The sequence below is a fragment of the Hemicordylus capensis genome, chromosome 5 (genome assembly GCF_027244095.1).
Source record: "Hemicordylus capensis ecotype Gifberg chromosome 5, rHemCap1.1.pri, whole genome shotgun sequence".
Classification (NCBI taxonomy): Eukaryota; Metazoa; Chordata; class Lepidosauria; order Squamata; family Cordylidae; genus Hemicordylus; species Hemicordylus capensis.
Genome location: NC_069661.1, coordinates 209,356,983 through 209,374,760, shown reverse-complemented (window position 1 = coordinate 209,374,760; position 17,778 = coordinate 209,356,983). Strand labels below are relative to the sequence as shown.

Genomic DNA, 17,778 nt, shown 5'->3' with positions numbered 1-17,778 from the left:
CTTAAGAAAATGGCTGCATTTAGTCACATCAGAGGGCGTAACTAGGGAAAATAGCGCCTAGGGCAAGCACTGAAATTGCGCCCCTGTCCAAACAGGAATGATGGGACTTGTAGTCAACAATATTTGGAAATCTTTGTTAAAAGGAACACTGTACCATCTAGACATGGTTGTTGATCAAAACCTGAAAACATGAGCCATCTCTGTAAAAGACCTAGAACAACAGTCAGGAGTTATGCGAGGATTCCAAGTGTCATTTTCTCTGTCTCATCTCATTCTTTTTTTAAAAAACATGACTTTGTCCTAGAGGATCACCTGCCCAAATAGCCACTAGCAAAATAGGAGAAGAAGAAGGTGGTGGTGGGTGGGGTGGGGGGAAATGATTCCTGCCAGCCTTTGTCTTATGATGACTGTTGGCTCATGATGGGGTACATGTGCATTCACCACACCAGTGCTTACTCTGACATCAAGAGGTAGGAGGATACATTAGTTTGCCACACTAGACAGAGGCAGTTGAAACAGGAGCAAGACAGCCAAGTTCTGCCAGGGCCAAAACCAGCCCCTGCCAGACTAAGAAATCATTGTAATTTGCCCCTTCCTGTCACAAGCAGTGTGCTGTTCTTTTATTATTGACTCTGAGATATCCCAGTCATGGATGAAAAATTCACGGTCAATTTACAAGAGACACATTTTCTACATGGAAGTTTCTTCTGTGCAGGTGTTGTGCAGAAACCCATGTGTAGTGACTGCCAGGGGCATAGCAAGGTTGGAATGGGCCAAGATGAGATTTTAAAATGGGCCCCCAGCCCCTCAAAGTCCAAGGGCCTCCACACATCCCAGGCCCCCAAGGATTTAAGTCTGATATTTCAAAATAAGTATGCTGCCTGGAAATACATTTCACTGAATACACACATGCACACTTCACAGTATATAGTGATATACATTGAGTACTATATATTTGTGCTACTTTTAATGCCTAGAACACACTAGCAACGCTAATTATTAAAATGGCCCCCTCACTGCAGATTAACAAAGGAGACTTTCAACCATGCAGGGTGAGCCTATGTTTGTTTTCTCAGAATTCTGAACAAATTCAGTAAAGTTTGATTCCAGGAGGTTTTTCACACAAGGCTTTTAAAGCCCTTTAACACACATCTCCTCTGGAATGGAGGTGCTGCATTCACATGTTGGCCAGATTTACTCTGAAGTCCCTGCAAGTTACTGGAGAGCAGTTCACACACAAGAAAAATAAAATAAAAGCACCACACATGCTTCACAGTTCTCACTCAGACCTTCTGGGTTGCAAAACAACTTGAACATAAGTGCATTTATAAATGAATGAATGAATGAATAAATAAATAAATATTTGTTCCAGAAGTTTTTGTAATTTTCTGACATGAAACAAGCCACTTGTAGGCCTTTTTAGATAGTTTTTGTTTTTAAAGCCAGCACATTTTTCAGTCTGTTTTAAATTAAATATTCAGAGACTTCTCGGTCTTGCCACACCACCCATATCAAAGCCCTATGGCAAGCAGATCCCTATATATGGGGGTAACCACAAAAAGGAATTCACAGCCTACCTGCAAAAGCTGTGCTGGATGGTCTGGTCTGCTGCAGGGAGGGTCTGCTACAGGGAGCTCTGCCAGCCTCCTTCCTGGCTTGCTGGGGCCTGCCGAGTTCAGGCTTCAGGGAGGCCTACTCGGAGGCCTCTCTGGAAGCCCCGCCCACCCGCCGATCAGCTGAGAGGCAGGGAGAGAAGAGCTCTGCAGTTTGCAGGCTGCTCTGATCTAGGTCTCACCGATCCTAGGCTGGAGCTGGAGGCAAGTGGCTGAGGGGGCCTGGGGCTGGGCAGGTGGGCAACGGGGTGGGGGTGGCAGGAACTGGCATGGCGCCCCCCCTCAGTGGCGTCTAGGGCACGTGCCCTGCCTGCCCCCCCCCAGTTCTGCCTATGAGTCACATCATCATAATGAGGGATCCATGCACAACTTGTCTCTGCCCTTTTTGTAGCAAAGCATGGAGGAAGGCCTGTTCAACACCTGACTCTGATCCAGGTGTGAGAAACAAGAAGGGGTGGTACTCAAATAGAATAAGGAATACACACCAATAGAATGAGTATTATTGAAAATGAAATGTTAAAGAACTATATACTGGAATGAATGTTAGCACATAAATAAGAGGATTATCTTCCTTGGAGGCCTTCAGGAGAGCCTTAGACCCATCTTTTAAGCCTGGATTTTAATATCTAGTTTTAAATTTTAATCTGGTTCATTTTTAAAAATTTTAACTGTTTTATTATGTGTGCCTGATTTTAATGTATATCAAAAACCCTAAGCCAGGGTTTCTTAACCTTGGGCCCCAGATGTTGTTGGACTACAACTCCCAGAATCCTCAGCTGCAATGGCTTTTGCTTGGGGATTATGGGAGTTGTTGTCCATCAGCATCTTGGGGCCCAAGGTTAAGAAACCCTGCCCTAAGACACTTTAAGAAAGGCAGTATATAAATTGACTAAATAAATAAATGTTTTTTAAAATATCATATCATATCTATCTATCTATCTCTGGATCCACTCAGTATGAGTTACAAAATTTCTATGAAAAATTACACTGTGCAATAGAGAGATTATACAAATGAACAGAAAGAAAAAAAATCACTGTATAATTAAATAGAAAGACCATGCAAATGAACAGAGAAAACGTGTAACGCTAAATGACTTATTTGTGATCTTCATCAGTTCCAATTGGTTATAGCGCAAATCTTCGTGAATCCACACTAGAAATCATACAGACAGATAGTCTTGTCAGAAATTCTCTCTCAGAAGGATACAGTTAGTTGATACGGGTCTTTCTAGGAAGCAAGCCTCTATGTAAAACCTTATCTGAAATATTCATGTATATCTCAAAGATCTTCAAATACAGCCAAACAGTTATCATCCTTCCTTTGGTATGTTTGAAACAGAGAGTAACTTCCGGGGTTACTTCATTTATTTTGAAGCAACTCAGGAAGTTTTACATATTCATTTATATAATCTCTATTGCAGTGTATTTTTCTTATTATAAATTCTATAATTCATATTGGGTGGACCCAGCATGTGTATAATTAATTCCTGTAGAGGGGATGCGTATAATTAATTCCTGTAGAGGGAATGCGTAAAACAGGTTGCTTACCTGTAACTTATGATCTGGATGTGATCCGTTGTATTCATAAGAACTGGGTTTCTGCGCCTGCGCAGGGACCTCCCGGGCTGACTAGCTAGCTCCTCTTTGCGCCCCGCCCGTCTGCACGTGCCTTGCAGCTTCCGTTAGAATCGACGGTTGGGGCGCCTCTCCTTCAGATTTCTCGCAGACCGCCATATAAATGACGATCCGCACACCAGCATCCACTAGTCCAGGCATTCTGCAGCGGGGCCGGCTGGGAGGGACTTATGAATACAACGGATCACATCCAGATCATAAGTTACAGGTAAGCAACCTGTTTATCTGGATTGTGATCCATTGTATCCATAAGAACTGGGTGTTTAGCAAGCTACCCCATAAGGAGGCGGGTGCAGATGACCCCCAGCTATGCCAACACACGTTTCAACACTGATCTTCCAAAATTCGCCTCCCTAGCCATCCGCAGATCCAAAGCATAATGCTTCACGAATGGTAGATGCGATGACCATGTCGCCGCCAGGCAGACATCTGCCATTTTAATGCCTGACAGATGTGCCGCAGACGTTGCGTAGGCCCTAGTAGAGTGAGCCCGAACCATCTTTGGCGGTGTTATCTTCTGGCTTTTATAGGCGAGGAAAATCAGTTCCACTAGCCAGTGAGCAAGTCTCTGGCGAGAGATTGGACGGCCCTTGCTACGCCCCCGGAAGGAGAGAAAAAGCTTTTTACTCTTCCTAAAGTCATGAGTTCTCTCCAAATAGTATAGGAGTGATCTACGCACGTCCAACATGTGGAGGGCCTTCTCTAAGTCTGTCTCCGGACTACTGAAAAAAGTTGGCAGCACTATGTCTTGATTTAAGTGGAAATCTGTCACCACCTTCGGCAGGAATCTCGGATCGAGACGCATCACAACCTTGTGTGGATAGAATTGAGTGTAGGGTCTATCCATCCGCAGAGCCGTCATCTCGCTCACTCTCTTAGCCGATGTAATGGCTACCAAGAATGCCACCTTCAAAGTCAGAAACTTCATCGGAATAGTCGCCAGTGGCTCAAAGGGTGCCTCCGTTAGGGCGGAGAGCACTAAAGACAGACTCCACTGCTCCATTGGGCTGCGCACAGGAGGGTAAAGGTTATTAACACCTTTCAGGAAACGTTTACATTCCGGGTGGGAGAAAACCGTGGACCCATCCCATCCCCTGTGCTTTGACGAGATTGCAGCCAAATGCAGCTTAATGGAGACATTCGCCAATCCACTCAGTTTGAGCGATGTCAGGTAACGTAGCACATCCCGAGGGGTCGCACGCGATGGCGTGACACTCTTCCCCCTCATATAACTCTTGAAGCGGTTCCACTTGCAGGCATAACTGCGTCTTGTCGACGCACGCCTACTGTTTAGTTAGATGTTGTTTAATAGTTGATTCTCCAAGCGGTCAGCTTGAGAGAGTGCACATCGGGGTGTAACACCTTTCCGTGTTCTCTTTGCAACAGGTTTGGAGCCTTGGGGAACTTGTGGAACACTGAATGAGACATTCCCAGAAGTGTGGCAAACCACGGCTGGCGCGGCCACCATGGGGCCAGAAGTATGCATTTCGTTTGGTCCCGCAATATCTGCGCAACCACACGGCCCATTAACGGCAGCGGGGGAAAAAGATATAACAGCCCCGTCTTCCAGGCCCGTTGAAAAGCATCCCCCAGGGATCCCTGGCCTATGCCTGCACGCGAACAATAATTGGCACACTTTTTGTTGGCAACCGTGGCAAATAAGTCTATCGATGGGACCCCCCAGATCTCGAACACCCTGTCGAGATACATCAGGTTGATTTCCCACTCGTGTCTTTGGTTGAAACTGATGTCCCTGCTGAGCCTGTCGGCCAAGCAGTTGTCTACACCCTTTATATGTATTGCCACTGGGTGAATTGAATGTTGAATGCACCAGTCCCATATTTTTCTCGCAAGTAGGCAAAGAGACAGTGACACTGTCCCCCCTTGATGGTTGAGGTAGGCAATCGCCGTCGTGTTGTCCAACTCCAGCTGTACTGACCGTCCCCTTATCATAGGTTCGAATGCCCTTAGGCCCTGAAACACAGCCAATAGCTCCAAGTAATTTATATGCTGAAGTCTCTGCAACTGGGTCCATGTCCCCTGCACGCATACGCTGGCGCAATGCGCACCCCAGCCCGCCATCGAGGCATCTGTCGTTATCCGGGAGGTGGGCACCTTGGACACAAACTCGACTCCTTTGCCCAAATTGTCCATGTCTAGCCACCACCCCAGGCTGGCGAGGACATGTTGTGGTAGTGTCAAGTGCATATTCTGGCCATCCACATTGGGTCGGAAGTTGTGGAGAAACCAATGCTGCAATGTGCGCATGCGGAGGCGTGTGTGTGACACCGTTGCGGTGCATGATGCCATCAAACCCAACATCCGCTGGATTTGAACCGCTGGCTGCCGTGGAGTCCTCTGAAAGTGACGTATGAGTTCGTGCATTTGGGTAATTCTTTCCGCAGGTAAGAACGCCCTGGCCAATTTCAAGTCCAGCACCGCTCCGATGAAGTTCACTCGAGTCATGGGTTCGAGTCTCGACTTCTTCCAATTCACATTGATGCCGAGGCACTCCAACAAGGCTAGCAGCATCTGCACTTGGCGGGTCAGTAAACTCCTGTCGTGGCTCACCACGAGCCAATCGTCTAAATACGGATACAGCCTCAAGCCCTGAGTTCGCAGGTGGGCTACAACCACCGCCATCACCTTTGTGAACACTCTGGGCGCAGTAGAAAGTCCAAATGGAAGCACCACATATTGATAGATCTGTGCCCCTACTGTAAACCGGAGGAACTTGCGGTGACTCTCCTGTATCCCGATATGAAAATAAGCGTCCTTGAGATCCAGAGTAACTGCCCACTGTTCGTTCACCAGCAGAGGCAGAATTCCCTGCAGCGTCACCATTCTGAATTTCCTGGTCCGAATGAAGAGGTTGAGCCCCCTCAGGTCCATTATGGCTCTTATTCCACCGTCTCTCTTTGGTATCTGAAAATACCGGGAATAGTAGCCGGTCAGTCTGTTCGCCCATTGCACCCGCGTGATCGCCTGTTTCTCCAGCAGCACCTTGACCTCCTCCCGCAACACCTCCGTGGCCGGCGTATAGACCAGTCCAGAGAAGGGAGGCCTTGTCTCGAACTCCAACGCATATCCAGTCTGCACTATTCTCAGTACCCACCGGTCGGATGTTATGTTGTGCCATGCTGGCGCACGGCTTGCCAGTTTGATGTTGATCCTGGCAACTACAGGGCCGATGTAGTGGGTCCTGGATTGTAGCGTTGGACTTAATTGGCTGCTGCAAAACTGATGCAGTGGACGAACAGTCCCGTCAAAAGCTCTTGCTGGAAGCGTCCTTGTCGCCTTGACGAGCTGTTTTTCCTTTTTGTTTTTGGTTAAAGCCCTTACCGCGTTGGTAAGGTCTGAATTGTTTTCGGTATTCTTTGCGGTCCCGATACCGATCACTCTTTCTCTGATAATAAGTGCGGCTCCTTGCGGTTGAGCTGGAACCGCTCGAAGGCACCATAAAGGTGCGGGCAGTGAATTTAGATTTTTTCAACGTCTCCATTGTCGTGTCCATGTCCTCATGGAATAAACCTTTGCCGTCAAATGGCAAGGACTCGACTTTCTCCTTCATGTCTGTCTGCAGGGTTGCTGAGCGAAGCCACGCATGCCTGCGCAAGCTCACTGCTGTCACCATTGCTCTCGATTCCGTCTCCGACAAGTGTTTGAATGCGCTCAGTTGTTGGCGCGTTATTGCCGTTGTTCTTTCGTACACATCATTAAATCTCCATTGGAAGTCCTCCGGAGACAAAGAAGATGAATCCTGTAAGAGCGCATCCCAAAGTAAATGGTTATAGCGTGCCATACACGCCGCATAATTAGCAATACGAATTGCTAAACTGGAGGTGCTATAGATCTTTCGACCCATAACGTCCATTTTCCTCCCCTCTTTGTCAGCAGGCGTGGAATGACGGTGTCCACTCTTGGTGGATGAAGCGCAACTGACAACCAAGGAGTTCGGTATAGGATGACGTAACAGGTAAGAGTTCTCTCCTTCAGTCACCCTATACAAATTTTCAATGCGCTTGGAAGTTGGAGCCCCGACCCCCACTGAGTCCCATGCCACCTTCGCAGCCTTGTCTATCCCAGGAATCATGGTGAGGGCAACAGGATGCGAAGTCTTAGACCGCTTCATCATATTATAGACCGGGTCAGCAACGTCCGCATCCGGAGAGCTTACATCCATGCCCAGGGCTTCAGCGATGTCCCTTATGAGGATATGGTAAGCTTTCAATTCCTCAGTTGGCGAGGTGGATAGTTTTGGTGGCACATCCGAAGGGGGGTCAGACCTACGACTGATATCATCTCTGTCAGAGGCCGGTCCCGACTCATCGTCCTCACTGTCATCAGAGGGTGAAGATGATGGTTCAGAAGGAGGAGGTGTTGCTTTCCTCTTTCTTTTCCCAGCAGGTTTTTCTGGCATCCTTGTCCGGACCACAGGTAATTGTGAATTCTCTGGAAGGTAGGTTTGAACTTGCACCAATGGTGTTTGTATAGGCAAGTTCACAGACGGCCCCTGATGGTCTGCATGCTCTGACTGCAGCAGCGGCTGAGCCAGTTGTCCAGCCTGCACAAAATTCCGCAGCCCTTGCACTGGTTGCATTTCTACCTGTGCCGCTTTCCAACGCAAAAACTCTGCATAATCATCCGGCACCCCATGGCGGAAACCGCAGGAATGAGTTGGCTGCAGCATCGTAGAGCACCCGACATCGGTTCTTGGATCCTGGACCACTGCTGGTGTCAGTGAGGCAACATGAGGCAGATCAGCCAGCTCTCCACCTCCAGGACCCTCGTCCAAGCCTGTCGACAGGAAGCCGCGAAACGTCGCACCCGAGGGTGTACTCGAACTCGACTCCAGCAGTTCTCTAAGTCCGTCCCCGTGTGTAGCCAGACTCGGAGTCCTCGGCGTCGAGGGGGACTGTGCCGGCGTCAATGCCGGTGACAAAAGATGAGGAATCCTCCTCAATGTCAACGCCGTCAACACCGACGAAGGAGCAGTGTTCACATTCAATATCTGCTCCGGCACCGTGGACGCCGACGGAGGAATGGCATACACCGCCTGGGCAGTTATGGGAGGCTCCGATGCCGAGACTTGCAAATGCCTCGACGCCGATATCGACGTCGGCGTCGATGTCGATTCCAATGTCGACGCCTGTCCCAGACTGCCTTGGTCCAATCTCGATGTCGGCGCTGGTGTCGACGTCGAGACTAACGTCGATGACGAAGCCGAAACCATCCTGACCGTCGATACCGGAGGTGTCGACGTCGAGGTTGTAGGGGACTCAGCCGAGTCCACGTCGTAAATCTGTGCTGCCGTCGGTGAGGGAGTTCGATGTCGAGACTCCTCACGATGGCGACCTTCCCTCTCAGAAGCATGACGATCTCTATCCTTATGCTTCCGTTTTTTGGAAACCTCCTTTGGTTTCTTAAACAGAGTGTCAACAGTGGTTTTAGACTGCTTATCAGCAGACCCACTGGAACCCAATTCCGGGGAGCTTGACGCACCGCACTCCTTCGACATCGAAGCTCCCGATGTTGAACCGGAACTCATCGACGCCGACGGACGAGGAGTTGGCGGCCGAAGTGCCTCCTCGTATAACGCAGCTCGAAGCCTGAGAGCTCTATTTTGTCTAGTTTGTTTTGAAAACGAGCAGCATATCTTACATGCCGCCGTGTTATGATTCTCTCCTAGGCACATCAAACAGGCGTCGTGATAATCAGTCGAAGGCAACTTTGCTCGACACTTTTCACACCGTTTGAATGTCTTCTTAGCTTCCATTGTCCAAATGCCGTTCCGAGTCAAATTCAGTAAACAATCTTAGGAACAAACAAAGCAGAGTCCGTAATCAAGTCCGTTCGCCGTTCCGAGTCAAAACCGTCCTGTACAAACTTCGAAGTTAAAATCAGAGTCCCAAATCAAGTCCGTTGTTCGTTCTGAAGTCAAACCAATTAATCCGCTCAGTAGAGAATAGTCAAACAGTCCGAAGTCAAAATTTTCGATAATAATTGAGGAGCAACAGCCAAGAGGTGTAAGCGCTTTGGCGGTCAAGAGAAAACTGAAGGAGAGGCGCCCCAACCGTCGATTCTAACGGAAGCTGCAAGGCACGTGCAGACGGGCGGGGCGCAAAGAGGAGCTAGCTAGTCAGCCCGGGAGGTCCCTGCGCAGGCGCAGAAACCCAGTTCTTATGAATACAATGGATCACAATCCAGATTAATTAATTCCTGTAGAGGGGATGCGTATAATTAATTCCTGTAGAGGGGATGTGTGGGGATGTGGCAAGCTCCTCTTCCGCTGCAGCCGCGACCAATGGCGGGCATAGAGGGGGCGACACATGCAAGGGTGGGAGGGAGCGGGTTGGCCGCGCCAGGAGCCGGTTGGCCGCGGCATGGCCTGTCCCTGTCCCACACTGCCTTCATCTCCTTCACCTTCTACTAGGTGCAGAACAGATCTCAGTACAGGGTGGAGGGCGGCACTGGGGCAAAGAAAAAAAGTGGCTGCTCTGCCACACTTTAATATAAAATCTAGGAGTTAGTTGAATCTACGTCCACACTTTAATATAAAATCTAGCAGTTAGTTGAATCTACGTCCAGCACTAAAAAACAAAAAATCCAGAGTTCTTTCAAGGTAGCCACCACCACCACCACTCGATTTAAGCCCTATCAGTCTTAACCTCCTGTACGCCATCTCAAGCCTAACACCAGGATTTGGAGTTTGTCCTTGTCCCTCTTTAACATTCAGCCTGAAAAAAGATAACTTCAACGTTTGCTTGTGATATTTTAGTTGGTCCCAATAAAGGTATTACCTTATTTTGGATGCTTTCCCTTAATAGACCAATGGCCACCTACTGGTCAAATTCTGGCTACCCAGAATTTCAGGGGCCCTATCCCAACCCTATCTGACAATCCCATGGTTTGAACCTGGGACCCCGCTTCTGCATGCAAAACATGTGCTCTTTTACAGAACTAGAGCCCCATAATCCATAACAGACAAATGTACATCCCAGTTAACACAGATTAGGGATTCTAACATAAAACACAGAACACTGGAAAACAGAACTGCACAAACACCTAGTCAAAGGGAACCATGCTGGTGATGAACACCAAGGCTGAAAGCTAAGCAGTTTGCACAAGGCCAGCCATGGTAGGGAATCATCAACCTTCTGATGCCAATCTACCCAATGCCTGTTTCTGCTTTAACATGCCACAGGGCTCTTTGTCTGCTCTTTGCCCCTCTGCTCTGATTCTCACCCTTTCTCACCCTGTGCTGCTGCTCTTCTGCTTTGAATGTCAGCCAGCCCTCAGCACCGGTCTTCCACCTATTTTCTTTCATCCATGTGCAGAATGAGTTTTGTTTTGGGCAGCAGTATCAAGGCAATGTGTGCAAATTTTGTGTGCCATTATAGATACAAGTGTACACACACACACATCCACAAATATGAAAGAAAAAAATGGATTTCACAGTTTTTACCTTTCTTCCACTTCACATTTGCACATATATCTCTGTTGGAAGTGAAGGACTATGCGCTGTCTCTTGTCTCAATGACATAGGAGGACAGACTAGTGAGTCAGAGGGCTAGAGGGTCAAGACATTGGTCATCCCTTCTCTACTGCTTTGACACTAACCCTTTGATATGTAGATTGCCAACCTCAGGGACTTCCTTCCTTCCAGCCACTTCCTTCCTTTCTCCCTTTTTCTTCCCTTCCTTCTACCTTGCAACATGCAAGCTCCTCTCCCCTGCACCATGTGTGCAGAGATGCAGAATCCATCTGCATCCAGCTAGAAAGATAGATTAGAGATCCTAATTCCTTACTTTCCTATCTAGAATGGAGTTCTCTAATAAATGCCATATATATTGATTTGAAACTATGAAGTGGTTCCAAGTTACTTTACTCTCAGCATACACGCATGCCTAACTAAATTCCGCTGTGTTGTCCTTCTGTGCACTCTGCTATAATGAAAAAAGGGTTTCTCCTACCAGAGAGAATTCCCAACATCTCAACCAACTGATAGGGAACAGATTCAGTCCTGAACAAAAAAAAGTTCATCCCAGTGAACACAGGTTTATTATGGAGTAAGTGTGTGTGTGTGTGTTTAGTTTATGCCAGCCAACCTTAATAATGTTTAGCCACTCCAGTACTTGTTTCATAGCTAAAATAAGGAGTTTAGTCTCCTTTGTCTGCTGCACTCAGTACCCCACTTAGTTAAAAGCCTGGTTAGAGTGTTGGATGAGAATTGGGTTAAAATCCTTCCATATTTAGCCAGGAAGCTCAGGGGATAACCTTAAACTAGATATTCTCTCTCATCCTAACCCACCTCCAGGATTGTTGTAAGAATGAAAGTAGGAAGAAGAATCATATAAACACTATCCTGAGCTATGCCAACAGAAAGAGAAGTCACCCACCAGCAATCAGTAATCAGTTTAGACAATCAATCGCTATCTATCTCCTAATTTGATTTCAAACCAGACAACAGAATGGAATACATGGAGTCATCCCAGTTTCTTAGGATTTAAGTAGTAAGCATTTCAGGGACAGGAAGGAAAGGCAGTTTTAAAAAAATCCCCATCATCAACTGATTTGCAGTCTTATTTTGATGCAAGTCTTTTTTTTAAAAAGCATTTATTCAGCAGCTCTTTAGCCCCTTATCAAATGGATGACTCGGCTTGCAAGATCCTAACATTGAACACCAACTGTTCTCTCTACCTTACTTTTAAAAATACAAGTTTCTTTTAACTTCCATCGTTCCATCCTTTCTTGTGAGACAGCTGTGCCAAGGCAGCTCCCACCCCTTTCTCATAATCGCCCGCCGCCCGTAGTCCTCTCACTCTCCTCCTCAGGGCAGCAGGGCTTCGCCCATCGCCCCAACCAACCACCTGGCACGCGCCGTCCGTCCTCCTCGGGGCGGGGCTTCGCCTACTGCCCGTCCTCCACCCATCGTCCTCTTGCCCTCCTCCTCAGGGCAGGGCCACCACCTGCCACACATTGGATTCGCCACAGGTAGCATATTCCCATCCCACCTATTTCTTTGCACACTCTCCCCTCTGTCTTTAGAGGATCCAATATTTAAGCAACTGAATTTGCAAGAATGCAAAGATGTAAAAAACAAGGTAATTTTGGGTGGGGCTGAGATCCTGGATTTTTGTTGCTTTTTAATGCAACCTGGGGGCTGAGTGAGAAAGAGGACCCACCATTCAGAAAAGCATGCAAGAAGTTGGAGCTGCTTTGCTTTTCTCTTGCAGTATTGCAATCAAGGTGACTGGACAAAAGATTGTTTTTTAAGAAAATACTTCCCACAGACCTGCATGCACCATATTTTGCATTATATAACATATTTTGCATTGGGTTGGTTTGCACAGATGTGGAAAAACAGCTAGTTCAGCCGAAACGGGATCAGTTTCCCCCCACTCTGCCTCAAAAAATTAAAAATAAGATGCAAAAACAACAGCTATGAAGAGGAGGAAACTAAAACTACAGTTTTACAGGATTGGACAATGAAAAGGTTTAAAAGCCTTCTTTCTCTGTTTCTCTCTCTTTCTCCCCCACCCTTGTCTTTTTCCTCTTTCTCTGTTGCTTCTTTGCAAATATGTGTGTTCTCTTTTTTCTATGTAGCTTTGTTCTGTCTCTCTCTCTCTCTCTGTATTTCTCCATTCCCATCTGTTTTACTCATATGCAGTCTCTTCCCCACCCCCACCCCCTTTGATTTTTAAATTTGGCTCATACTCAGATTACGCTGTGGAACACAGCAAAAGTACAGTAGTAACAGGGGCCAATTGTGTTTAAACCATTATTTGAACTTACCTGATCAAGTGTGTGGTTCTTATGTAAACAATATTAGTGCATCATGTCAAGCCTAGCTTCATGTCACTAACAGCATTAACACCAGTCTGAAACTGCAGATGAAAGTCAGAGTGGATGCAACTGAGATGTCTTTAGAAATCAAGTTTATCAAACATGTTCTGCACGCTTCTTACTTCCCTGCAGAATTGGACAAAAATAGTTCCCATCTGTCTGTGCGCTTTGTTTATTGCAGGTGTCAGTTGATGATGCACAACAGAGGCAGAACACAGTTACAATGATTATGATTGTAATCATAATAAGCATAATAATCAAAACAAGCAGGTACTCTGAGCTCCTTGGAGGAAAAGTGGGTTATAAATTTTAAAAATAAAATAAATAAATGACTCTAGATATAGCACCCAGGCCCCTAAGCATTTATGCTTCTGCTGCAACCTCGAAGTTAGCAAAATCCATCTTGTACTATCCTGAATATTTTAGGTGATTTGCCACCAACTTTAGTTAGGGGTAGGTGATTTCTGGTCCTATCAGAACACCAGAAGAACATCTTTCTAAACCATCCACTATCGCTATAAGAGAGAAAGATATCTACCAAGCTGCTGCATGGAGCTGGCCATATCAATACATGGACTGCGCCAGCCTTATGAACAACATTCTGTGAGATAATCAGTTTTTGATCAAACTTTATTCTAGGAGGATTAAAGCAACATGTCGACCGCACACTTCTTTTTGGGAAGGAGGATTTTATGGCTGACTTTGTTTACTTGAAATCTATAGCTGTAAGTATACTTTGTAGGTTCCTAGACACTTTGTTCAAGTGTGCATGTACTATCAGCTCATCACCCTTTCATTCACACTTCCTTCCCTTGTCCCAAAAGAGATTGGCAGTGTGTGCATAGACATGGTCCCATGAGAGGCACCCAGAGGCATATCTAGGGAAAATAGCACCAAGGGGAAGCACTGAAATTGCGCCCCTTGTCCAAACATTTGACACCCATCTTTCAGATAACTTTACCATAATATCAGCTGAAAAATACAAGTCAAGCTTGTTAATCTTTTAATATTTCAAAAACTATTTAGCAGTGGACGTAGCCAGACCAAAAAGTGCTGGAAAACTACAAATTTCAGTTAGCTGGGGCTCATGAAATACCCAAAGACTATGTGGAGGTGTACTTGGAAAACTAAACAGAAGTGCCTGTCTAATTCTCTACTATGCATTGTAGCATCACTATTACATAAGTTTTAAAAAATAAATGGAGAATTTGGCTTTTCCTAGAAACTCTGAAAATAATTAAAGGATATGAAGAGTAAACTGTGTCACTGCTTCGAATATATTCCAGTATTTCAAAAAGACAGTTAAAATGAGAGAAAGAGAGCAAGAAACTCCCAGTGGCCTTAATACTAAGGATTTCACACTGATTCAAAGACAAACTCACCATTAATAGCCATATTATTAAGACATCACATTTTACTCACTTATCACAAGAAGCAAAGTAAGAGCAAATGAATACAATCCTAGCTCATACACTTCAGCTCAGTATTCACAAGCCCTGATTCTCTGTACATAGTGCCAATCTGAATATGTGTACAGTGACTAATATTATATTATTATTTTTTAACCTGTAGCCCCTTCGGGGGGCTTCCTAAAGGCTGTGGGGGGTCTGCAAAGGTTCCCCCTCCCCCGCCGGCCTCTTAATTCACCGCCACAGCCCATCCCAGGCTGATTTTCAGGCCTATTCGGGCCTGCAAAGATCAGGATGGTGGCCATTTTGGAGGCAGCCACGCAAGCTCAAATGGCCTCTGTGAGGCCTGGCAAGGCCAAGGGCCTCACAGGGACCATTTGAGCATGTGCAGTGGCCACTGTTTAAAATATTTTTTTTTAAGAATGGCTGCTGAAAAAAATGGCAGTCGCGCATGCTCAAATGGCCTCTGCAAGTCCTGGCATGGCCTAGGGCCTCACAGAGGCCATTTGAGCATGCATGGTGGCCATTTTGGTTTTGGCAGCCATTTAAAAAAAGTTTAATTTAAAAAAATGGCACCCCCTTCAAGTGGCACCCAGGGCACGAGCCCTGCCTGCCCTACCCTAGATACCCCCCCGGAGGCACCACAGGTACAAGCACAGGTTTGTTTGCTTTTTTCCTACATTGATCCATACAGTCCTGTCTCTACACACAGATCACATTTATTGGATTTAAACAAGATCGGACATTTTAACCACATTTTCATACAGCCTTTACAATTAAGTCCATTTAAATCAGTGGCCTTAAGTGCAAATAATTCTGCATTGGAGTGTGGCTTTTATAAAGGATAAACCAAGAATAATCACTGGAGGCTTTATTTTTCCTATATCCATATGAAATTATGACCTTTTTGATCACAGGTAATGCTATATGAAAGAATTCGCAGCCCAGCACAGCATGAAGATCCCCAATAAGGCTGGTTGAGCAAGAAGCTACCTTCACTGCTGTAGGAGGTGCTCCACTTAGGAAGATGACATAGAAAAGAAAAGCATTCCTAGAAAAAAAATATCAGTACTTAAACTGCACTGAATGAGTGGTGTATGAATTCCAGAAGTGTTTGGTTTTTATTATTTGAAATTTAAAATTGAGAAACCTGTCTGGTTTTTCAACAAACTAATTTTGAAACCGTAGTCAGTTTGGTAACCAAAATGTAAGTAGACCTGGGAAAGTTATCCCCTGTCCTACTTACATATAAATTAGCATTTATGGTAAAGCAGCAAGCCAATACAAATAGACTATAAACCAATATTAAAAGTTAATCTATTTTAGATACACATTCCTTATTTGCTGAATAACCTTAAATGTGATTTTGTTTGACTGTCTGGCACTTCTGTATAGAAGAACCTGTGAATAAAAATGATAAATGTTCTAAATTGTGTAAATACCAAAATACTAATGATTGTTGCTCAATAATAAAATATAACATAATCCAAAATGTAGTTGGCAAAATGAATCTGCCCTCTTTTCCTGTGTAAATTGCTGTGATACCCTTTATAAAAATAAGCCACAAAACCTATGTTTTATAAAGCAGAAAAATAACAAAAGGACTGAACTATTATATGGCAGACATGCATAGTGCACGTGTGAAGAGGCAACTTTCTATTCCAGCTCTTTTTCTGCTCAGAGTTACCGTCTAACATCCAGACTAAGATTGCATGTCTCAATAACATTTTGCACGTGTAACAGGAAACAGTTTATTTTTGTCAGTCCTACCTTCCTTCTGCAGCCCTGTTTTTGGGAGCCATAGAAGGCTGCAGAGGGAAGGAAGAATTGGCGAAAACCACTGCTTCAGTGTTCTCTCTTAATTTTTTTTCGTGTGTACGGAATGAGTTTGGTTCCTGGCAGCAGTATCAAGGCAGTGTGTGCACACACATGCATTCAGAATGGGGCTTTCCTGATTCAGCCTGAGCGGGATCTAAAATTAACTGAGCAGACATTTAAAAAAACATGTGAGGGTGCATACGTGTGCACACGCATTAGAAGGAACACTGCACCCCTCCCCTATTCTGCAATCCCAAAGTTATTTGGCACATATGACCTTAATCTGTTGGTTATTGACCACTACCGTATCTGTATCTTCCTCCACAGCTAGAATAGTAACTGGTGGTAGTGGATGGAGTTGGGTATTTTGAGTAGAAACAGAGTGTGGGGGAAGCAGCCCACACTCCCAGTGGTTCCTCTGATAAAATATGCAATCTAAAATCCCTTTAACATTAAAAAAAATACAACACTGCTACACATATAGGCTCATGTATTGTGCAGTGAACTGCTTGTCTATGCTACAGGTGTGCTTGCTGCTTCTGTGGCACTTTAAATCCTGCCAGCATGGCATGCAAAGGCACCTAGTAAGGAGCACAACTATGCACTCCAGCTGCTACTATCATTGGAAATGATGGGGGTAGCACTGGGAAATGTGAGGGCGCACTCCTTAGACATGGAGCCTCCCTGGCTTTGCAAGCCGTGCCAGTGAGGTTTAGAGTGCCAGAGAGGCAGTGAGCACTCCTGTTGCTTAGGCAGCTCACTGCATGGCATGTGAGCCAATACGTCTAGTTTAGCCATCACAAAATGTATTCAAAATATATTATACACTAGCCCACCCTGCACAGAGATCTGTGCACTCTTTGAGGTTGTTGGTTACCTCTTCTCCTCCACCTTCTGCCCCAGTCTTTGGACCCATCCACCTCTCCTCCCCACCGCCACTTCTGCTTTCTTTCTCCCCCCTGGGCCTTGCCTTCGTGGCCGGGCCGGACCCGCCGCCATCTCTGGCCTCCGTGGCGACCAATCCTCCTGGCAGGGGCATAGCTAGGGAAGAGGGGGCCCGTGTTCATCCCTCTCTCTGGCGGCCCATCAGATTGAGGGAGACAATGGAGAAAATAGGGAGGGATGGAGCTGAAGGACCCTCAGGAGCTGGGGGCCCGTGTTCTTTGAACCCTGCCTTTCGCTCAATTATAGCTACGCCCCTGCCTCCTGGGTGTGCCTCAGCCAATCAAGCCCGTCCGCCGCCCAGCCAATCAGCTGGGCGGCCGGGATGCACATTTGGAGGCACACCCAGGAGAGAGAGAGAGAGAGAGAGAGAGAGAGAGAGAGATGCTTTACCCCTTGTCAAGCAAGTTTCCCCAAACAGCTATTAAATGCTAAAGGCATATGCACTGAGCATTTTTTCGATGAGTGGTAGCCTAGGCATATTTATGCTAACTTTTGCAAAGTTAAAAATACCT

General features: G+C 46.0%; 1 protein-coding gene and 1 long non-coding RNA gene across 6 annotated transcripts in view; one reads left to right on the top strand and one right to left on the bottom strand.

The window, feature by feature from the left end:
• LOC128326405 (uncharacterized) overlaps positions 1 to 1,710 on the bottom strand; it is a 60,796-nt gene extending 59,086 nt beyond the window's left edge. Inside the window, exon 1 of the long non-coding RNA XR_008308035.1 lies at positions 1,578 to 1,710. This is a non-coding gene — a long non-coding RNA (uncharacterized LOC128326405). The remainder of the gene's footprint in view (positions 1 to 1,577) is intronic.
• The window catches only part of LOC128326404 (sodium-coupled monocarboxylate transporter 1-like), a 92,309-nt gene extending 76,314 nt beyond the window's left edge, over positions 1 to 15,995 (top strand). For 4 of the 5 annotated variants that reach the window (XM_053253153.1, XM_053253152.1, XM_053253155.1 and 1 more), the window contains 2 exons: positions 13,734 to 13,819; positions 15,421 to 15,995. In XM_053253153.1, the coding sequence (XP_053109128.1) occupies positions 13,734 to 13,819; positions 15,421 to 15,474 (140 nt within the window). In that variant the 3' untranslated portion in view covers positions 15,475 to 15,995. Of the gene's footprint in view, positions 1 to 12,601; positions 12,745 to 13,733; positions 13,820 to 15,420 lie in introns of all 5 variants that reach the window. The other variant, XR_008308032.1, reaches the window with a different exon arrangement.
• The last annotated feature ends 1,783 nt before the right edge of the window (positions 15,996 to 17,778 follow it).